Genomic DNA, 23,757 nt, shown 5'->3' on the forward strand with positions numbered 1-23,757 from the left:
TCTGTCCTCATTTTTTTTTCTTATATTTATTTTTATCCTTGATTTCCTTCTCGGGGTCACCCATCTGCCTGCATCCCTTAATGTTTAGCCGAAGATTGTTGTTTGTTCAAAGACTGAATTTGTGCACAAACATCTCTAGCCAGTAAGGCTTCCAATGTCTGGCCAACAGAGACTGTGCATACACACAGGAGATGCGAGAGAGCCAGTTGGTGGCTTGAAGTTTGAATGCATTCCTTGGTTCACACTTTGATCCATCAGCAGAGAGGACGTTTTGTCTATCTTTATAGTTGATTTTGGTGGAGAGGATTTATTGTCCTCCTCACTTCATCATACTGGAAGACAGAACTCCACCTCTCAAGTTTTATGTCTTAAAATAGACACCCCTATCCTGATTTCCCCTTTTCACTGAAACAACAATGCTGTAACCCAGACTCTTGCCTGCAGTTTTAAAAAGGCATTATAATTGAACTTCACACGTAACTGCTTCTGTTTACCTCCTACTTATACCACATCATTCATGTTCTGCATTTGCTGTCCTGTCTCTGAGTGTTTTGCAAAAGATGTTCTTCCTGTCCGGAATGTCTTCCCTCTTTTGTGTCATTGCTCCAAGACCCTCTAAGCCTCAACTCAAGGCTCTTGAAGGTCTACATCCCCCACCCTTCACTCCTTGGCCCAGGTGGTCTCTCCATGCTCCCTAAGTCAGAATGACCTCACCTTCTCCCACCACCTCTCGATTTCATAGCACTTTTCTCTTTTTCTTCATTGTTCATGCTGCCTGTGTTTTTGTTTATGAATTTTCACATCTAATAAAATGGAGATAATATCTACCTTGGTTTTTGTGAGAAATAATTATCCTGAGTACCTGTCACAATATTAGGCATGTAGTGAGTGGTGGCAAACAGTAGGGCCTTGAATGCCGTCTCAAGGAGTTTAGATTCTATTCTGATGCTTTAATTACACTTGTTTTCTTGGTGAATGTTAAATTATCTCATTTGGGACAAAGTATTCACTTTTATATCGTTGAAATGAAGTTGTCTTTTTGAGCCAAATGACATAATGTAGTAAGAACACAGAGTATTTCAAGAAGATGGTACTTTGTCCCTCAGGTTTAAAATGGTAGCAAATAAGAAGGATCTGGGCTTCCCTGGTGGCGCAGTGGTTGAGAGTCCGCCTGCTGATGCAGGGGACACAGGTTCGTGCCCCGGTCCGGGAAGATCCCACGTGCTGCGGAGCAGCTGGGACCATGAGCCATGGCCGCTGAGCCTGCGCATCCGGAGCCTGTGCTCCACACGGGAGAGGCCACAACAGTGAGAGGCCCGCGTAACGCAAAAAAAAAATAAAAAAAATAAAAAAATAAAAAAAAATAAAAAATAATAAAAAAAAGAAGGATCTATTAGTCCCCCTTTTTTTAATATTAAAATCTTTTTTTATTGTGGTAAAAAACACATAACATACAATTTACCATCTTAACAATTTTTAAAGTGTACAGGGGCTTCCCTGGTGGTGCAGTGGTTGAGAATCTGCCTGCCAATGCAGGGGACTCGGGTTTGAGCCTTGGTCCGGGAAGATCCCACATGACACGGAGCAACTAAGCCCGTGTGCCACAACTACTGAGCCTGCACTCTAGAGCTTGCGAGCCACAGCTACTGAGCCCATGTGCCACAACTACTGAAGCCTGTGCGCCCTAGACCCCGTGCTCCACAACAAGAGAAGCCACTGCAGTGAGAAGCCCGCGTACTGCAACGAAGAGTAGCCCCCACTCGCCACAACTAGAGAAAGCCTGTGTGCAGCAATGAAGACCCAATGCAGCCATAAATAAATAAATAAATAAATTAATTAATTAAAAAATAAAGTGTACAGTAGTGTTAACTATGTGCACCTTGTACAACAGATCTCTAGAACTTTTTTGTCTGGCAAAACTGAAACCCTATACCCATTGAACAGCAACTCCTCTTTGCCTCCCTTCCCCCAGCCCCTGGCAACCATCATTCTACTTTCTGGTTCTGAGAGTGACTAATTTAGATACCTCATGTAGGTGGAATAATGTCTTTGATTTGCCTTTTTGTGATTGGCTACTTGACATAATGTTCTCAAGGTTCATCCATGTTGTTGCATGTGATAGGATTTCCTTCTTTTTTAAGGCTATATAATATTCCATTGTATATACCATGTTTTCTTCATCCATTCATCCTGTGTTTATAGATTCATCCTTTGATAGATATTTAGATTGCTTGGCTGTTGTTAATAATGCTGTGAATGTTGTGAATAATGCTTGAATGTTGTGAATAACAACTCTTGGCTGTTGTGAATAATGCTCAGTGAACATGAGTGTGCAGGTATCTCTTCAAGATCCTGTTTTCAGTTCTTTTGGGTGTATACCCAGAAGTGAGATTGCTGGATCATATGATAATTCTATTTCTAATTTTTTGAGGAACCATCATACTGTTTTCCCCAGTGGCTGTACCATTTTACATTCCCACCAACTGTACACAAGGGTTCCAATTTCTCCACATCCTTGCCAACACTTGTTATTTTTGTTCTTTTTGATGATAGTCATTCTATCAGGTGTGTGGTGCTATCTCCTTGTGGTTTTGATTTGCATTTACCTGATGATTAGTGACATTGAGCATCTTTTCACATGTTGGCTCTTTGTACATCTTCTTTGGAGAATTGTCTGTTCATGGCCTTTGCTAATTTTTAATTGGATTTTTGTTGTTGTTGAGTTTTAGGAGTTCTTTACATATTCTGAATATTAACCTCTTATCAGATATATGGTTTGCAGATATTTTATCCCATTCTATAGGTTGCCTTTTCACTCTGTTGATTCCTTTCCTGTGTAGAAGTTTTTAAGTTTGATGTAGTCCCATTTGTGTATTTTTGCTCTTGATGCTTGTACTTTTGGTGTCCTGTCCAAGAAATTGTCTCCAAATCTAACGTTGTGAAGTTTTTCCCCTATGTTTTTTTCTAGGAGTTTTATAGTTTCATGTCTTCTGTTTAGGTCTTTAATCCAGTATTAGTCCTTCTTAAAGTGTTCTTTATATTATTGGGCAGGAATAAGAAGTTTGTTCTTTAGTATGACAGTAATTTGTAATATTTAAACTTTCTTTTTCCCTCCTTTCCTCCCTCTCTCCTTTCTTCCATTATAGCTTGAAGATGATAGACTCATTCATTTTTTTTTCTTAATTGCTTTGCTGTGAGTAGAATGATAGTGAATTCATTTTCAACAAAACTTTCTTGTTTGCTCTTTGATTAACAGGAAGAAGATGAGTCTTAAGTCTGAGCGCCGAGGAATTCATGTGGATCAATCAGAGCTCCTGTGCAAGAAAGGATGTGGTTATTACGGCAACCCTGCTTGGCAGGGTTTCTGCTCCAAGTGCTGGAGGGAGGAGTACCACAAAGCCAGGCAGAAGCAGATTCAGGAGGATTGGGAACTAGCAGAGCGGTAAAAGAACTTAACTAGGGGTGGTTTAACAGTGATATAACTGGATACATAGCTCTGTCATTGTCAGAATACATTTTTTTCTTCTGTTTTGATCTGTCAGCAAGTCAGTTTAATATTAAGAGAAATGAATTTTTTCCCCTCATTCAGCGTTTAATGAGTAGCTTTCAGTGATTTCTTTATTTTGTCTTTGTCTTCACTTTTAATTGTTCTGTGTTTGGGATGCGTTAGTCTTAGTTCTCTAATAAAAACAGTAAGCTCCTTGGAGTGGAAGAATGGAGATAAACATATTTTGTGGTGAAGATTAAATGAGGTTATTGCACATGACTTTCATCAAGCATTATTTTCCTTGTTCTTTTAATATATCCAGCATGGCATCTGGCCCAGTGATAAGCACATAATAATAGAAACCTGTTGATTTGTATATATAATCCTTACATTATGGAAATTTAACTTTTCTTTAAAAAAATGGCATTTGTTAGTATTATGCAGAAATATGATTATGATAAAAATTAAAACATAGAATGTCTAGTGAGCATAGGAACTAATAAAATACCATGAATAATGTTAATCCTTTACCAAAACATCCTAGAAACTGTGAAGCTTCTCAATAAAAGAAAGACTGATCTCTGACAGCTTTTGCTAGTTTTTTTTTGTATTTAATCAGGTATATTCGTTGAGTGATTACTTTGCTACTATCTGTGATGAACTCAATATTATAAAGTACACTCGCTGCTTTCAGTGACTCCATAGTCAGTCAAAGACAGCAAATATAGACATATAACATTAACTCTTTCCTCGGGTTTCCCATTGCATTCCTGATAGTCTCTGTAGCTGATCCTATTTTAGAAAGAAAGTAGAGGCCACTAGGCATGAATTCCCTTAGCTTTCTCCCTGGTTATCAAACTGTGTCTTTATAGTAACTTCTGTTTTGTCTCAGAGAAAGATGTGTGCGTATTCCATTCTCACACCAACACCTCTACCTGTGATTTTGTTGCTGTTTCTTACTGCTTCCAATTGCGACCTTGCTTGAGATTTCCTACAGCACTTTCTGATATTTGAACAGGCATGAGAATCACCTGGAAAGCTTGTAAAAACCGTGGTCACTGAACCTCACCCTCAGAATCTCGGATTCTTGTAGGTTGGGAGTGAGGCCTGAGAGTTTGCATTTTTAACAAGTTCCAAGGTGATGTTGATGCTGCTGTCTGGGGAATCCACTTTGAGAACCATAGTTCTATAGATAGCCTTTGAGATTTACTATAAATACCTCAAATTCAGCTGGTCCAAGGCCAGATTTCTTGCTTTTATTTACTCTAATCCCCACTCCCAGCAGTTCCTCCTAACCCTCCTCCGGTATCAATTAACGACATCACTATTTATTCAGTTGGCTAAAAAACGTTAATTTCTCCTTCACCTCCCACACTGTTTACAACTAATTAAGCAAGTTCTGCTTATTCTAGCTAAGAGAAGTGTTTTGAATTTCATCCTTTCCTTTTTTCCAGGTTCTTATTTCTCTCACTTAAATCTTTGTAATATATTCTTAATTATTGTCTCTGTCTCTAGTCTCTCTGCCCCTCAAGTTGTCACACAGCTACCTGCATTACCTTTAAAACGCAGATCAGATAATGGTAACTTACTGGATTATAGTCTTTCTTGGTTCCCCACCACATGATGAAATCCAGGATTATAGCAGGCTTGGCAGTCAAGGTTTCATACCACCTGGTGCCCAACTGTACATCCAGCATCATAGTCCATCACACCGTCAGTGATCTGACTACGTTGAATGAGCTTGGTCCACAACAAACGCCACATCCTTCACATGTGTAGTACCTTCTTCCTGGAATGCCCTTTTACTTGGCGGAATCCTCTTGATCCTTCTAAGACTGGCCTAAATGTCACCATTATAAAACCTTCTTGGACTCCTTCAGCAGATTTAGTTTATTTTTTCCTATGTTCTCATAGCACTTGGGTTTTGCTCTCTACTATAGGCACTGTTACATTGTGTGGTAATTATTTACTTGTCTTTTTCTCTCTTCCAACCTTGAGGTTGTCAGGGAAAAGGACTAGACTTTACTTGCCTTATGTAACACTAGTACAATTGCTGAATGAACATGATCCACGGAGAAGTCCCTCTTGAAGTTTGTAGTAGCACATAGGAGAGCTTCCTGTCAGAGACCTCAGACCTATTTGGTGTATTTAGCCTCTAGCTCTACAAATTTTAAATCCCCAAATCATTGAGTTATTACCTTTAGATACAAGGAGAACTTGGAGAATATCAGGGTTAAACTTAACCTCTCCTTGACTTACAGACTACAGCGGGAGGAAGAAGAGGCCTTTGCCAGCAGCCAGAGCAGCCAAGGGGCCCAATCCCTCACATTTTCCAAGTTTGAAGAAAAGAAAACCAATGAGAAGACCCGCAAGGTTACCACAGTGAAGAAATTCTTCAGTGCTTCATCCAGGGTTGGATCAAAGAAGGGTAATTTTCTGATTCTCTTTTTTCTTTTGTGCCCAAAGAGGTATAGAGTAGATCCACAGTGTATGTGGGCTCAGCTTTCTAATTTCTGTAAGCGTTCAGAGAATATCAGTGCAGACTTGAGATGTTGGGTTTGAGGTGCAGATGACGTTTGAAATCTCTTTGGTTGGAGGACATTGTGTTTTAGAGAACTTATTTACTCTATAAGAGGAATAAAAGTAATTGAAATATGTAGTTTTGGTTGTAAAATTCATTCCCATCCCATCTGTTTGGATGTTTTATTTTTTGTGCCTTTAATTTTTGGATATTGGTTTATTCTCCTTTGTTTAATATCCTCACTATCCGTACCTTATCAGAAATGACTGTTTCTAGCCTTAAAGTTGTCTAAAAAAGAAGTTTTCTGAGAGCTTGTTAGAGAGACAGCCTGTGTGTTGAGGAAATACTATGTAGAGAACATGTAGGAAAAGGCTTACTTTTGTATGTACTTGACCTTATTCATCCTACTTCTTAAAATTCCATATTAAACAAGCAGGAAGATTCTCGCTAGTGAGCAGGTAGGCTAGTTGAAGTGGCCTAGTAGGAAGCAAGAAAGAATGTCTGTTGTTAGGGCTTAGTCTCTGAACCTTTATGTTGGTAATCAGAGCTATGCAGTAAATTTGAAATGGTGAGGGATACTGGGAACCAACACTGATGCTTTCAGTAGAGCTGTTCTCTTAGACACTCCCTTGCACCCCCTCACCCCCTGCCCCCCAACCTGGGGTAATTGTCATGAGATTTTTGGTCTGCTTAAAGGAAGGGGCATAATAATATCACACCTTTAAAAAAATTAATAATAATAAATATTACACCTTAAGATCTTTTCTGGTCTTTCAGATTTAATGACTTGGTTTTTGTTTTATTAAAAGGAACAATTGCTTATCTAAAAACACAGCACGTCTCTTTAATAGAGGCAAACCTTTAAATAATCTTTTTGTTCACGTGAGTTGTTCTTGGTTGGCTGTCACTCAGCAGTTTTCTCTACAGTAGTAAGAAGGGAAATAATCAGTACCTGCTAGAGATTAAATGTATTTGATAAGAATGTATTTGGCTCATGATTTATTTATTAGAAGATAATGTAGTAGGGTGATTAAAACTGTAAGCTTTGGAGTCACCCTGGTTTGAGTCTCAGCTTTGCAGTTTGCTAGCTGTGTGACCTTAAGCAAGCTAATCTCTTTAAGCCCTGTCTATTCTGAGGGACAGTAATACCTATCATAGGCCTGTCTTGAGGATTAAATGAGCCGATGTGTGTACAGAGTTCAGCACAGTACCTGACACACATAGTTAATCTCCAGTAAGTGTTAGCTATTTTAAAATGCCTGTTGTTTTTCTGACAAAATAATCTCTGCTGGTAAGGAGCTCAAAGGTATTGATCAAAGCCATGCATTCCTATTTAGCTTAAATTCTGTTTCCTGCTTTGAGAAAGTCTCATTAACCTTATGAATTTATAGATGTATGGTGAAATGGTATATGACAACAGATGAAATAGTAAAGAAATTGTAAAACACATCAGCTGTAACTGCCACATTTTACATAACAATATGAAAGCCCATAAAGGTTAACTAATTTACCCAGGGTCATATAATGAGTTGATGTATTAGACCTCAGGTCTCCTAACTCCTGGTTAAGCTTTTTTCCATTATATCCCTTGACCTTGAAATATGTGTTTTTATCTATAACTGTATCTGTGTCTGTATCTAGATAGATAGATAATGAAGTTTCTATTACTGAAGTGCTTAATAGTCACATACATTCATTGACTATACTTGGCAATTTAAAAAAATCATGTCCTAAGACCTTCTGTACAGTATACATTATATTATGGAGAGAAGATTTGTACTTTAAAAGAAAAATTTCAAGTGATTTTTTATCTTAAAAACTCTTATGTGGAATAGTTCTTACTTTTTTCTTCTCTTTAGAATGATAGATTTTTTTTTTGATCTTTAGCTGTTTTTTTGTCTATAGAAAGCATATGGTGAGAAAGACCTCAGAGTGTTGAGGAAAAAATTGATGTGTGTACATTAGAAAAGAGGATGCTCTTGGATCTTTGTTTCACAGATTGCTTATGTAACTCTGCCAGGCGAACTTTGCATTTCAGGCTGATTATTTGTTTGGCCTTTGCCTGTGGATAAAGTTAGCCTATACTAAATGCAGTTTTAATTTATTGACTGTAGACTACAATAAACCTTTTGTGTTCTGTATTCTTTATTTCACTTTGTTAATCCAAGATGTCCTTGCTCTTAATATTTTACTTGCTTCTATTGGTAGCATGAAAGAAAGCTCTTAAGCCAGGGCAGGTTGGTAGTATATAGAAATCAAATAACCTAAGGGATTTGAAAAGTATTTTAACTTCCTGTTAGAATTGGCTGTCCCTCCAGAGGAGGTAAATGGAACAGCTTGACTGTAAAGACTCAGAGAATTTACTTTTAGTTCTTTACTCTCCAAAGTAAGGTTGAGTGAGCTATAGTTTAGAGTAAATCATATGGGGTCAGCCAAGTCGAAATACGTGCTCATATGTTCCAAAATGCCCTTTTCTTTTGGAGCTCAAGTAGATGTTGTCACCCAGAGTAGACTCTTGTGTACATCTTTTACAAACTAATCTGAAAGCAGTGCTCTAAGGAGGAATATCTTTTCTTTTTTTAGAATTAAAATACCAATCTTTCTACTCAGACCTTAGAGTCTAAGTACTGTTCTTCACTGAAGTGAATTAAGGTTCCTTGGAGAAATGACTGATTCTGGAACTTGAGCTGGGAAAGAAGGGCCCCTCAGAAATGTTGGGGACAGGTCAAAGGCCCAGAAGTCAGCTTGAATGGGTTCCCACTGGCCAAAGACAATAAATGGAGTGTAAATGAATAAAACAATAATTCATTAGTCCGTCCAACTAATAAAATAGATAAATAATTAAATAAAGAAGAGGAGAACCTTACCATAGGATCTTGACTAATAAATATAGGAGTGATGGAGATAGAAAATCACCATTTTGTAGTCATCCTAATAAGAATTGATTCAGACAAGTTTCATCAGTGTGGATGCTAAGTCTGGGATGAGAGGAGGGGGTTTCCCGAGGAACAAGTTATGAACATGATCTCAAATTAACTCCCACAACTTATTTATTAATTCCAAGTAGGGAAATGGCAGCTACATAATGATGGGGGGAAATGGACATCCTGTGCCTCTAGATATGTTACTTTGAGAAGAACACAACATGAATTATGTAATAACTAAGCTGAAAATTTATAACCTGAAATCCAGTCATGAGGAAACAGTAGAGGAACCCAAATTGAAGTGCATTGAATAAAATAAACTGGACTGTATTCTTCAAAATTGTCAGTGTCATAAAAAAACAAAGGAAGTCTGGAGAACGTTTCTAGATGAGAGGAGACTAAGTATACATGACCACTAAATGAATGTGTGACCCTCAAGTTGATCCTGTGTAAAAAACAAATACTTTTTTTCAATAACTACAGTTAGCAACAGAATATCCTTGTTGCTGAGAAATACTCATACTATAAGGGGTAAAGCGCATGAAACATACAATCTACTCTGAAAAAATTTAGAAAAATAATACACACAGACAGGGAACAAAATGTTAAAATTTTGTAAATCTGGATAAAGGGTATAAAGGAATTCTTTGTAACAATCTTGCAGATTTTCTGTAAATTTGAAGTTATTTCAAAATAAGATTTAAAAAACAAAACTATAATCCTCTTACACTCAGTGCTATCCCAAGACCCGAATTTCAGATGTTAATTAAGTTGAAGCATGGTGTTAATTACATCATTTGAAGAATTACTAATGAATTGCTACTTTAATCATGTGGGCCTCTTTGGTACTTAGATGAAACTGAAGTAACGATTCCCCAGGTTGAATTTGGAACCAGTTTTATAATTGTGCCTGTTTTTACAGTCATTTCTCAGGTACACTCAGCTTGATTGCCTTTTCTTGTCTACTCCAAAAATTTTTTTATCTTGTAAAATCATCTTTTATAATGTTTTGAATATAATGTATTTGGAACATGATCAGTTTCTGACTTTCATTGTTAAGGACAATGAGAAATTTTTTCCCTGAACCAAATATGTGGTTTCTTTTATTTTACAATACCAACTGGATGTCCAGCAAGTCTGTCCTGTTCCGACCCCAACTACGCAGAGTCAGCACAGACTCCATAGGTTAAGGGCTGGACCCCACAAGACTGCCCCCACCTCAGATGCCAGTTGCAATCCCCAGGAGTGGGGACACCCGTACTTCTGACCAACCAGGTGTAAATAGGGGGTTCCCACAACCTTCTCCTTAGGTTTGATAATTTGTTAGAACTGTCTCAGGAAGACAGTTTGTTTATGCTTATGGGTTTATTAAAGAATACAACTCAGGAACAGCCAAATGGAAGAGAGATGCCTAGGGCAAGGTAGGGGAGGGGGGCACCAAGCTTCCATGCCATCTGGGCATTTGCTTCCAGCACCTCGATGAGTTCATCAATGTGGAAGCTCCCCAAACCTTGTCATATAAGGGTTTTTATGGAGGTTTCATTTTGTAGGCATGGCTGATCAAATCATTGGCCATTGGTGATCAAAAATATCTATCCCTGGGCCAAAAACCAAATATATATATTTTTTATTATACTACAGACTATCTGCCTTTTAGTCCATATTATATATCTATGGTCAAAACAGCTGAAAAAGTCAGAAGAACTATAATATTCTACTGAGTTGTCCTTATTCTATTTGGATAATCTGAGAAACGTGGGATTTTCAGTAAATTTTTTTAACATTGAGATACAAAATATGTTTTTAATACTAAAATGGTGTTAACCATCTTTACTACATGATCACGCTCTATTTTGATATTGACATTTTTAGGTTGTGTTTACTCTTTCACAGCTATCCTTCAAATAGCCTTTTTGTTGAAGATTTTGCTTTTATAAATTTATTTATTTATTTTTGGCTGCATTGGGTCTTTGTTGCTGCACACGGGCTTTCTCTAGTTGCGGCGAGAGGGGGCTACTCTTTGCACAACTGCAAGCGGTGCGCGGGCTTCTCATTGCTGTGGCTTCTCTAGGCGCGTGGGCTTCAGTAGTTGTGGCATGCCGACTCAGTAGTTGTGGCTCACGGGCTCTAGAGCACAGGCTCAGTAGTTGTGGTGCACGGGCGTAGTTGCTCCGCGGCATGTGGGATCTTCCCGGACCAGGGCTCGAATCCCTGTCCCCCCTGCATTGGCAGGCGGATTCTTAACCACTGCGCCACCAGGGAAGCCCCTTGAAGATTTTGCTTTTATAGGTTTACTTTATTGAAGATTTAATTCGATTTAATATGTCATCTGGCTTGCAGACAGCCTTACGTAGTAGGTGCTCAGTTGATACTCGTTGCTTAATTTAAATAGGAATAAATATGCTGTAATGATAGGAGGGAATTATGGTGTGACTGTGAAGAACTTGGGCTTGGGAGTCAAACAGATCTGGATTTAAATCCCAGATTATCTTCTTTTTCTTTGTTTTTTTTGTTTGTTTGTTTGTTTTTTTGCGGTACTCGGGTCTCTCACTGTTGTGGCCCCTCCCGCTGCGGAGCACAGGCTCCGGACGCGCAGGCTCAGCGGCCATGGCTCACGGGCCCAGCCGCTTTGCGGCATGTTGGATTTTCCCAGACCGGGGCACGAACCCGTGTCCCCTGCATCGGCAGGTGGACTCTAAACCAGTGCGCCACCAGGGAAGCCCCCAGCTTTTCTTCTTAACCTGTGTAACATGTCTCACGTAAATGACTTAACCTCTAACCTCATTGTATTCATGTGTAAAATGATAATTCCACCTACCTAACAAAAAAATTTTATTGGTGTGTACATTTATTATTTCATATGCTTTCAGGAATATAACAAAATTGTTAAGGGTTGATGAGAATGTGGAGTAAAGCACAGTGTCTGCCATGTAGAAAATTGTCATTGAATGATAGCTTAAACATTATAATTCAAGAGCACATTTTGTTCTGCTGCCAAGACTTTTTAAAACTGAGTGTTTGGATTGGGAAATGGAAAGCTTGATAATCATAACAGACTGGCTATACTTGAAATACAAGTTTTGCTTCTGTATTAAAAACACAGGGCTATTTAGACTGCTTATATTTAATGAAATTTTTGATAAGATGGAGCTTAAACCTACCATTTTGCTCTGTTTTCTATTTATCCCATCTGGATATAATTCTTTCTCTCCTCTTTTCTTGCCTTCTTTTTGTGTTTTGTTTTTTTTTAATTATAAATTTATTTATTTATTTTTGGCTGCGTTGGGTCTTCGCTGCTGCATGCAGGCTTTCTGTAGTTGCAGAGAGCGGGGGCTACTCTTTGTTGCGGTGCGCGGGCTTCTCATTGCGGTGGCTTCTTTTGTTGTGGAGCACGGGCTCTAGGCAGGCGGGCTCAGTAGTTGTGGCCCACAGGCTCTAGGGCACAGGCTCAGTAGTTGTGGTTCACAGTCTTAGTTGCTCCGCGGCATGTGGAATCTTCCCGGACCAGGGCTTGAACCCGTGTCCCCTGCATTGGCAGACGGATTCTTAACCACTGCATCACCAGGGAAGCCCTTAAGTAAATTTTTGAATGAGAAAATGTCTTTTATAGTTGCCCACATATTTGTCATTGCTGATACTCTTTGTTCCTGCCTAGTAGGAAAAATGAATCATTTCCTGTCATGTGTGCTCAGGAGATTGTTCTGCCCACTCCTTTACCCAGTTTTTTCTCACGTGCATGTGCAGTACTCAGTCAGAGACTCAAGGGAACCCCTCTGCAGTTATCTGGAGATTTTTCTTTGCAGCCCATCCACTATGTGTTTTGCCACGCAAATTCTGGAAACTCTGGCCTTCTTGAGCTCTAAATATTGTTTCCCCAATTCAGCAAGTCTGCTGGGCTCTGTTTGAGTTGCCTCTCCCTGTGCCAAGGCCTAAAAACTCTACCTGCAGTGAGCTGGGGCACTTGTAAGATTTACCATGTTTGTCCCCTTCTCTCAGGGGTTACTCTCCCCACTGCCTGTTGGCCAGTGTTGAAAACCATTTTTTCATATGTTTTGTCTGATTTTTCTAGTTGTTAAGGCAGTAGGGTAAACCTAATCCCTGTTGTTCCATCACGACTAGGGGTGGAATTTATCAGATTGAGTGAAAGGTTAAATTCCAAGTATTAAAGAATATTTTCTAATTGTACAGGGTGTCAAATATAATTTTAGGTTTTCCGTATTGGTAAAAAAAAGTTTCAGAAACGATGTGCCAGTTTTTGTTTTGAGTTAAATTATGCCTTATTTGCTTAAAAAAAAAAGGTACATCCAAATGGCTCAAAAATAAAAGGTATATATGGTCCCTCACCCGTCTAGTTCCCAGACCTTCCCCCATATTCAGACAACTTTTGTTACTAATTTGTGTATCATTCTTTTGTTTTCATTTATAAACACATTTGTTCTTATCCCAGTCCTCCTATTTTACATAAAAGCACACTACGCATACCCTGCTTTTTTAGCTTAGCAATATATTTAAGAACTCTTTCCTTATCGGTACAGAAAAAGGATACTTTTAAAATTTTAAGCTACGTAATATTCCACTTTATGGATTAAGCCAAAGTTTATTTAGTCCTTTAGTAGTGGCCATTTATGCCATCTTCAGACCTCTCCTTTTACAAGTACTAAAATGAGTAGCCTTGTACATATTTCATTTTGTACATGTGCAATTATGTCAGTGGAAAATTTCTCAGAAATGGAATTGTTGGGTCATAGGATAAATGTATTTTTAATTTTGATGATTATTGCCAAATTGCATTCCATTGCAGGTGTGTCATTTTACATTCCTACCTCCATAGTATAAGTGCCTTTTCCCCTATATCCTCATCAACATCAAACTTCAGATTTTTGCCGACTTGTTAATTTTTAAAATGACCTTTAATAATAGTTTTTTTTCTTTGTCTTTTTTAAAAATCTTATTGGAGTATAATTACTTTACAATGTTGTGTTAGTTTCTGCTGTACAACAATACTAGTAGGTTTAATTTGCACATTTGTTATCGTGTGTGAGATTGAGTATATTTCCTATGCTTAAGATCCATCTATGTTTCCCTTCTGTGCAGTGTTAGTATTCTTCACGCATTTTTCTATTGAACCGTTGGATTTTTCTTCCTCTATATTTATAGGAGTCCTTGTATATTAGGGAGAACAGCCCTTTGTGATGTAGCTTACAAACATTTTTTCCAGTTGGTTGTCTGACTTTTGACAGTATTTTTAGCCATACATATAGTGTGTTTTTATGTGCCCTTCTTGTCTTCTTTATGTTTTCTTTTAATATGATTGAATTCTTTTAGGGTGTCTACATTTTTTTTCATAACTTAAAAAAATTTTTTTCTTTAATTTAATTAAATTTATTTATTTATTTATTCATTCATTCAGGTGCGCCAGGTCTTAGTTGCGGCACTCAGGATCTTTTAGTTGCGGCATGCAGAATCTTCATTTGTGGCGTGTGGGCTTTTAGTTGCAGCATGTGGGATCTAGTTCCCTGATCAGGGATCGAACCTGAGCCCCCTGCTTTGGGAGCATGGAGTTTAAACCACTAGACCACCAGGGAAGTCCCAGGGCTTCTCCATTTTGAATCATAGTTAGGAAGCACCTGATACTTTAGAAGATAGGCAGATACGTGATTTGGAAAGATAACCATAAAGTGCAATTTTGATCTGCTAACTACTTAATATCAACATGCAGTTTAGAGGGGAAAAGGGGGTTTTTTGTTTGTTTATTTTTTCATATTCTTGTCATTATGGTTTATTACAGGATATTGAATTTTGTTCCCTGTGCTATACATTATATCCTTGTTGTTTATTTTTATATGTGGTAGTTTGTATCTGCTAATCCCAAACTCCCACTTCATCCCTCCCTCACCCTCTACCCACTGTGGTAACCATAAGTTTGTTTTCCATGTCTGTGAGTCTGTTTCTGTTTGGTAAATAAGCTTATTTGTGTCATATTTTAGGTTCCACATATAAGTGATATCATATGGTATTTGTCGTACTCTTTCTGACTTACTTCACTTAGTATAATAATCTCTAGGTCCATACATGTTGCTGCAAATGGCATTCTTTCTTTTTTATGGCTGAATAGTATTCCATTGTGTATATACACCACTTCTTTATCCATTCATCTGCTGACATTTAGGTTGCTTCCATGTCTTGGCTATTGTACATAGTGCTCCTGTGAACATTGTGATGCATGTATCTTTTTGAATTACAGTTTTGTCTGGATATATGCCCAGGAGTGGGATTGCTGGATCATATGGCAACTCTATTTTTAGTTTTTTGAGGAACCTCCATACTGTTTTCCATAGTGGCTGCACGAATTTACATTTCCACCAACAGTGTAGGAGGGTTCCCTTTTCTCCACACCCTCTCCAGCATTTGTTATTTGTAGACTTTTTAATTGAATTTTTTTTTTTTTTTTTTGGCCACACAGTGCTGCATGCAGGATCTTAGTTCCCTGACCAGGGACTGAACCTGTGCCCCCTGCAGTGGAAGCATGGAATCCTAACCACAGGACTGCCAGGGAATTCCTACAGACTTTTTTTTTTTTTTTTTGTGGTATGCGGGCCTCTCACCGTTGTGGCCTCTCCCGTTGCGGAGCACAGGCTCCAGATGTGCGGGCTCAGTGGCCGTGGCTCACGGGCCCAGCTGCTTTGCGGCATGTGGGATCTTCCCAGACTGGGGCACGAACCCATGTCCCCTGTATCTGCAGGCAGACTCTCAACCACTGCGCCACCAGGGAAGCCCTGTAGACTTTTTAATGATGGCCATTCTGACCGGTGTGAGGTGGTACCTCATTGTAGTTTTTATTTGCATTTCTCTAATAATTAGCAATGGTGAGCATCTTTTCATGTGCCTTTTGGCCATCTGTTTTTCTTCTTTGGAGAAATGTCTGTTTAGGTCTTTTCCCCATTTTTTGACTGGGTTGTTTGTTTTTTTTGTTACTGAGTTATATGAGCTGTTTGTATATTTTGGAAATTAAGCTCTTGTCAGTTGCTTTGTTTGCAAATATTTTCTCCCAGTCTGTAGGTTGTCATTTTGTGCCTTTTGGTTTCCTTTGCTGTGCAAAATATTATGAGTTTGATTAGGTTCCATTTGTTTATTTTTGCTTTTATTTCTATTGCCTTGGGAGACTGACCCAGGAAAACGTTGGTGGGATTTATGTCAGAGAATGTTTTCCCTATGTTCTCTTCTAGGAGTTTTATGGTGTCATGTCTTACACTTAAGTCTTAAAGCCATTTTGAGTTTATTTTTGTGTATGGTGTGAGAATGTGTTCTAACTTTGTTGATTTGCGTGTGGCTGTCCAGCTTTCCCAACACCACTTGCTGAAGAGACTATCTTTTCTCCATTGTATATTCTTGCCTCCTTTGTCTTTGTTTTGGGGGGTGTGTGTGTGTGTGTGTGTTTTGTTTTGTGGCTGCATTGCTTGGCATATGGGATCTTAGTTCCCTAACCAGGGATTGAACCCATGCCCCCTGCAGTGGAAGCATGAAGTCTTAACCACTGAACCACCAGGGAAGTCCCTCTTGCCTCCTTTGTCGAAGATTAATTGACTGTAGCTGTGTGGGTTTATTTCTGGGCTCTCTGTTCTGTGCCATTGATCCATATGTCTATTTTTGTGCCAGTACCACACTGTTTTGATTACTGTAGCTTTGTAGTATTGTCTGAAGTTTCAAAGGGTTATGCCCTCAGCTTTGTTCTTTTTACTTAGTTTCGCTTTGGGAATTCTGGGTCTTTTATGGCTCCATATAAATTTTAGGATTTTTGTTTTAGTTCTGATAGGGATCACATTAACTCTGTAGATTGCTTTGGTTAGTATGGCCATTTTAACAATATTAATTCTTCCAATCCAAGAGCATGGGATATCTTTCCATTTATTTGAATTATCTTCAGTTTTCTTTATCAGTGTTTTATAGTCCTCAGCATGTAAGTCTTTTACTTCCTTGGTCAGGTTTATGCCTAAGTTTTTTTTGTGTTTTTTTTTTATGTGATTTTAAAGGGTTTTTGTTTGTTTGTTTTTACTTTTCTGATGTTTCATTGTTAGTGTAAAGAAATGCAACAGATTCCTTTATGTTAATCCTGTATCCTGCTACCATGCTGAATTTGTTTATCAGTTCTAGTAGTTTTTGTGTGGAGTCTTCAGGGTTTTCTGTGTATAGTATCATGTCGTCTCCATATAATGACAATTTTACCTCTTCCAATTTGGGTACCTTTTATTTCTTTTTCTTGTCTGATTTCTGTGACTAGGACCTCCAATAGTATGTTGAATAGAAGTGGTAAGAATGAGCATCCTTGTCTTGTTTCAGATTTTAGCAGGAAGGCTTTCAGCATTTCACCGTTGAGTATTATGTTGGTTGTGGGTTTGTCATAAATAGCTTTATTATGTTGAGATATGTTGCCTCTATAGCCATTTTGGTAAGAGTTTTTATTGTGAATAGATGTTGAATTTTATCAAATGATTTTTCTGCATCTGTTGAGATGATCATGTGGTTTTGTCTTTTCTTTTGTTGGTGTGGTGTATCACATTGATTTGTGTACGTTGGAAAAGGGTTTTTTTGAAGTGAGAGGTGGAATCTTTAGTTTGACCTATGTAGTTAAGATATATTTTTACATGATCTGTGTGTGTTTGTCTCACTTGAATAAACCAGTCACTCTAATAGGGGTAATGCTTTTATTATCTTAAAACTTTATTGCTGCTACATCATTAAAATGTATTTCAGATACTAAAGCTCAAAAAATAAGGTTGTAAGAAGTTACTCTGAAACAGATTGACAGACATAGAAACAAACTTATGGTTACCAAAGGAGAAAGGGGGTAGGGGAGGAATAAATTAGGAGTTTGGGATTAGCAGATACAAACTGTTGTATATAAAATAAACAACAAGGTCCTACTGTATAGCACAGGGAACTATATTCAATATCCTGTAATAAACCATAATGGAAAAGAATATGAAAAAGAATATATTTGTATGTATATATAACTGAATCACTTTGCTGTACACAAGAAACTAACAGCATTGTAAATCATCTATACTTCAGTTAAAAAAAAAGAAATTGCTCTGAGAAAGCATGTAATAGGTTGATTTTAATACCTACAAAAGGTACTTTTTCTTCCTAATTATCTTTTTTTGTGTGTGTATAGAAAAGGATCATGGGTATATGAGATACTTTAATTCCTTTCAGGTATTGCATTAGAGAGCACAATTCAAAATCAGGAGGCTTAGAAGGTGATCAGAAACCAAGTGATAGTTCATGTTTTCTGAGAGCACTTACCCTATTACAACACCCTTATCTCTGTTATGTAAAGGTCTTATTTTCCTTTCAGTGTATTTATTTGAAGAGGGCAAAGAGTTGTGTGGCCAACTGATTGGACAGTGGGTTTTTTTTTTGCTTCTCTTGCCTCTGCTCTGTCATGGTCACTGTGCTACTTTGGATGCATACTTTCACTTTGAGCAGTATGACTTGAAGTTTGAATGGTGGGTAAATAATTGTTCATCTCCACATAAAAATTGTTCATCTCTTTGCCTTTTTGGCAAATCAAGTGGATTTGGGAAGCTTGTCTAGCATAAGTCATCTATAATTTTTGTGCTTCTACTGATTGTTATTTTACATGTTGACTGGTTTTGTAAATTCATGCAGTCTTTGAGAGAGTTGTTCAAGATAGCAATGCCATTTCAGTGTTAACGATTAAATATATAGATCAAAGCATGATATATTTTGGCTAAGAAGATACTGATAGAGCACCTTTATTTGAATAGGAGTATCTTTTAGATATGTAGTTTTATCTAATTGTACTTCCTACTCATAAAATAGATTTAGCTTACTTTAAGGAAAATCCAAATATTTAAACATAAAATAATTTAAATTCAAGTTTAACTTTGATTTAGCATAATTTAAATAATCTTAAATTAGATACTGAAACTAATTCCATGCATGGCTCTTCTGTGTAATGAAACTTACTATGTTTAATTTTCCCAGCAGAAATTCAGGAACCAAAAGCTCCCAGTCCTTCTATAAACCGGCAAACCAGCATTGAAACGGATAGAGTGTCTAAAGAGTTCATAGAATTTCTCAAGACCTTCCACAAGACAGGCCAAGAAATCTATAAGCAGACCAAGCTGTTTTTGGAAACAATGCATTACAAAAGGGTAGGTTGGGAACCACTTAGAAACATAGAGTTTTGGTTTTAGGAAAGGTCTTAGAGATAATGTAGTGCAACTTTGTCATTTTACAACTGAGAAAATAAAGACCCAGAAATGTTAAGTGACTTACCTGAGAAATGTCACTGAACCAAGTTAAACACGCCTCCTAGGCTAATACTTTTCCTCTGCAACTCAATGGTGTTTGGATCATCTTCGCATGGAACGTCTGGCATCAGAGCTACTTATGTTGTGTACTTTAGTAATAAGCCTTCCTAACTTGTCACCTTGTAAATAGTGTAAACTGCCAAGAGAGCCATAGTAGACCTTGAACTCTAAGTAACAGTCATTAGACCAATAGTAATCATTTTAGGTTTATTTAGTTTTGTTTTGTATTCATTTTTTTTTTTTTTTTTTTTTTTGCGGTACGCGGGCCTCTCACTGTTGTGGCCTCTCCCGTTGCGGAGCCCAGGCTCTGGACGCGCAGGCTCAGCGGCCATGGCTCATGGGCACAGCCGTTCCACGGCACGTGGGATCTCCCCGGACCAGGGCACGAACCCGTGTCCCCTGCATCGGCAGGCAGACTCTCAACCACTGCGCCACCAGGGAAGCCCTGTATTGATTTTTAATTTTCCTCTCCTTTCTCAGGTAGAGAAGGGAAAGCTAAAATTTAAACATTGAAAGGGACCTTAGCAACTATATAGTTACCGTCCCTTTATTTTACAGGTGGGGAAGTTGAGAGCCAGAGAGGATAAGTGACTTGTCCAAGGTCACTTGGATAACACCTTGTGTCTTCCACACATGTGTCTTTGACCTGTACTTTCTAACCCATAATTTCAACAATGAACCACTCTTGCCCACATCTTTTTCCTCTTCATTCCTATTTTCTCTAGTCCTAGTGTATGCCCAGTGGTGAGCAACCTTTTTACCACATATGGGTCAAGTCTAGAAAATTAAGTATTTTCAGAATTGCATTAAATTTTTTTCAACCATTTTATCTTTATCAGGAAACATTTAATATCTCTACCAAGATTTTTTTTTTTTAATTTCCTCATTCCCAGAAGGTATCTCTTTTGGCTGAAATTTCATTCAGCACCTACATAATCCACACACATTGCAGTATTGCAATGTAACGCTTGACTTTTCAACTAATGTTGTTTGCTAAGACTCTTCAGAAGCTGAAGGGTTTATTTATTTATTTATTTATTTTGTGGTATGCGGGCCTCTCACTGTTGTGGCCTCTCCTGTTGCGGAGCCCAGGCTCCGGACGCGCAGGCTCAGCGGCCATGGCTCACGGGCCTAGCCGCTCCGCGGCATGTGGGATTTTCCCGGACCGGGGCACAAACCCGTGTCCCCTGCATCGGCAGGCGGACTCTCAACCACTGCGCCACCAGGGAAGCCCAAGGGTTTATTTTTTTACCCTTTTTTCTTTTTGATTAATCTCATTAGCTGCTTAATAGTCCCTTGTAGTCCCTTTTCACATTCTTTAAGAGATATTTCTATTACACACAAGACAGGCAGTGACATCATTAGCACAGAATTCATTTATGTTGAACATACAGTTGTCATCAGCTACTTTTTTCTTCTTTGAAGTTACCACAGCAAGAATTTAAATTTTATTGAGAAAATGAGAAGGTGGGGGAGGGAGTGGGGTGCTAAGAAGAAGCTAAAGAAGAATTTACAAGGTTTAGTTTTTTAAACTTATTATTGTTACATATTTAGTTTACATAACTAGAATTTAAGAATCTCACTGTGAGAACCAAGCTTCAAATAGGTTTAAGAGTGGCCATGGACTCAGGGATGTATATGGTCACCAGTGAAATGAAGAATGTCTAGATTTCTTTGACATTTGGACGAAAAACTGTATGTGCCCAGGGTAATTTTAAAACATTATGTAGACCCAGTTAGATGTTCACCTTTCCCATCATAACTTGAAAACCATATTTTCTAACTTAATAAGCTCCCTGACTTGGTAAAAAATTTTTTTTCCACAAATTTATTCATATGAAAATATTTTCAAAACACACAGACCACAGTTAAATCAAAGTAAATAAGACTCCTAGAGAAACTCTTTTGCTGCCCAAACCGTTTAAATACTGTCCTTGCTAATTGTTGATAAATCCCTCACATACATTTTCCCCTGTTCTGAAAGTGTAGCTTGCCCCATTTTTAAAAGTATAACCTTTGTAACCCTCTGCTGCCTCAAAATTTAGACCCTTTAATTTATTGGATATTGCATTAAAGCTTTTTAATAAATGAACTTTCTGGGTTTTTCAGTGCTGTTTTTAAAACATGATTTCTGTATTAGTAGTAGTTCAAATATGCTCTTTTTCCTTGCGAAGGAAGCAGTCAAGCACAATGTTAAGACCTTTTGCTGATTTCAGTGTTCTTTTCCCAGCCATTCATTCTGTAAAAGTCTGGTATTGATTATATTATATACTTAAAGTTTTTCTGATACTAATTCTCCTGAAAAACTGTTTTCTAAACCTGAAAGAGGAGAAAGAAAATATAATAATTTAAAATATGGCTATATCTTCTCTTCCCCAAAATAAGTAAAAAGTTAGGTGTTCTCCTATATTTTAAAATAGATTTATAATTCTAAACCATATGTGTGTGTAAAGAGTAGTTTCCCCTCCTATGTAATTACTGTTAGGAGAGCAGAAGCATGTATCCTACATGACCTCAAGGTATATTCCCTGATAAGGTGGATTATCTTAAAATCTGAGGACTGCATGCTTGTCGTACTTTAAATGTTAATGTTTAATTTTAAGTTTTATTTAGGAGGAGTAAAGCCCTAATGTGTTTAGTTTCGTAAAAAAAATTATTGAAGGCAGCAGAAAGTAGCAATACAAAAAAAAAATGAACATTAAAGTTAAAACCTAAATAGATCAAACAGTTAACTGTAGTACAAAAGAAAATTAATCCAGAAAACAGATCATGGAGATCCAGTTTCTGAAGATGAAATACACAGAAAACATAATTAAGGAAGTAGTCAAAGATTTTCAAAATGGGGGTGGAAGAAAAGATTTCAGCCATACAGTTAAGAAAGAATACAGAGAGCCTCTCGGAATATTCAAAGGAATATACCCACTTGTCAAACTTTTACACTACAAAGAAAAAGTTTTTTAGGAAAAAAAATAAAATGGCTTTACACAGACATTATAGAAAAGATGATCCCAGGCATTGGCTAGAGAATACTTAAAGAAAGTATTAGAGAATACTTAAAGAAAAGGGTTCATTTACACTGCTAGACTGTGTTTTTTCTTAGAAAACTATGAAAAAACCTTTAAAAGAATTTACCAGCACAAACCTACAATCATATCACTTAGCTCCTTTGGCAAGAACTTTGAAGGATCTGAGATGTACTCTCCTTGCAAGTTAAAAGTTAGCCTGCCATAGTTTCATGGATACTGGCAGAAGACGCAAGCCTCCTGGGTCAGAAAAAAAAGAGGCCAGTTTATTACAGCACTAGCAGTAACCAGAGTATATCAGTGTTTGTACCAATTCCCTACGTATCAATTCCCACAGGGCAGTGCAAAGAAGACCAGGTACCAAGTAATGCCTGCACATGCAGTAAGTTATAATAGAGAAGAGGGTCTTTTATAGGGCCATGAGCTTGCCTGACCTTTGCCCCAGAGAGAAACATTATTATACTAGACAGTAAACAATCTACCCTTTTCACTTAAGGGAGGCTCTACCTCTGTCTTCCAGTCCTGTCTGCTATACAGCTATCCTTGAAAAGGGTGCAGAACAAAGGCAGTCAGTGTCTCTCCTCACAAGATGTGTAGAAATAGGAGAGGTCTATGTAGAATTGTCTCCCCACATCTTTACAATATTATAAAGGGTGGAACAGTAGTAAATGGCCACTTTCATTCTTTCTTTCATTCAACTAGTGTTGAGCACTATGCCTGGCTCTGTTGTAGGCACCAAGGGTGCAGTAGTGAACAGTGCCCTCATGGAGCTGACATTTTAGTGGAGAAGATAGACAATAAACTAATTTATAATATATAACAGTGGTAAGTCCTCCAAATAATCTAAAGCAGGAAAAGAGGACAGAGTGGCAAGGGAGTTCACATTACGAATTAAACACTGGACTGAAGTGTAAATCTGTGCAAGAGAAATAGAGATATACAAAGGAGTTTTCTGAATTGTAACAAAATTAATGATTGTGTGGAACTGGTGTAGGAATAGGTGATCCATTGCCAACAGTGAAACAAGCCATTTAGGCCTTTAAAAGGAGATCACGGTTTCTGGTTAGAAGTAAGTACTAGTAATAATCACAAGAATGAAGTGTGTTCTTAGTGTTACGATTTGGTGCAAATGAAAGGTAGCCATGTGTAAGCTACCTAAGTAGATAATCCATTGCAGAAAGTACTGAATTATGAGCATTCAGTCTTCCTGTTTAACCTGATTGCCCTCTGAGAATTTTAATATTTTTTATATTATTGTCTTGTACAGTGGCTGGCAAGTCTATTAACCATGTAGTAAATGTTTTTAGAATGAATAGAAATATCATTTTCCAGAAATTGGGGAAAAATAATCTTACCGGAAAATCCGAGGGAAAACAGAATACTAATAGAGGTATAAGTTTAGCAACATGGTGAGATAAATACACAAAATTTAGTTATAGTACAAGATGCCAGAGATAAAAAGCTA

At 37.8% G+C, this 23,757-nt stretch overlaps 1 protein-coding gene across 3 annotated transcripts in view; it reads left to right on the top strand.

Moving 5' to 3' along the window:
* The window catches only part of RABGEF1 (RAB guanine nucleotide exchange factor 1), a 63,345-nt gene that overhangs the window by 24,526 nt on the left and 15,062 nt on the right, over positions 1–23,757 (top strand). For 2 of the 3 annotated variants that reach the window (XM_060032191.1, XM_060032190.1), the window contains exons 2-4: positions 3,257–3,442; positions 5,749–5,915; positions 18,941–19,110. In XM_060032191.1, the coding sequence (XP_059888174.1) occupies positions 3,264–3,442; positions 5,749–5,915; positions 18,941–19,110 (516 nt within the window). In that variant the 5' untranslated portion in view covers positions 3,257–3,263. The remainder of the gene's footprint in view (positions 1–3,256; positions 3,443–5,748; positions 5,916–18,940; positions 19,111–23,757) is intronic. The other variant, XM_060032192.1, reaches the window with a different exon arrangement.

This window comes from Delphinus delphis, chromosome 15 (assembly GCF_949987515.2).
Source record: "Delphinus delphis chromosome 15, mDelDel1.2, whole genome shotgun sequence".
Taxonomy (NCBI): domain Eukaryota; kingdom Metazoa; phylum Chordata; class Mammalia; order Artiodactyla; family Delphinidae; genus Delphinus; species Delphinus delphis.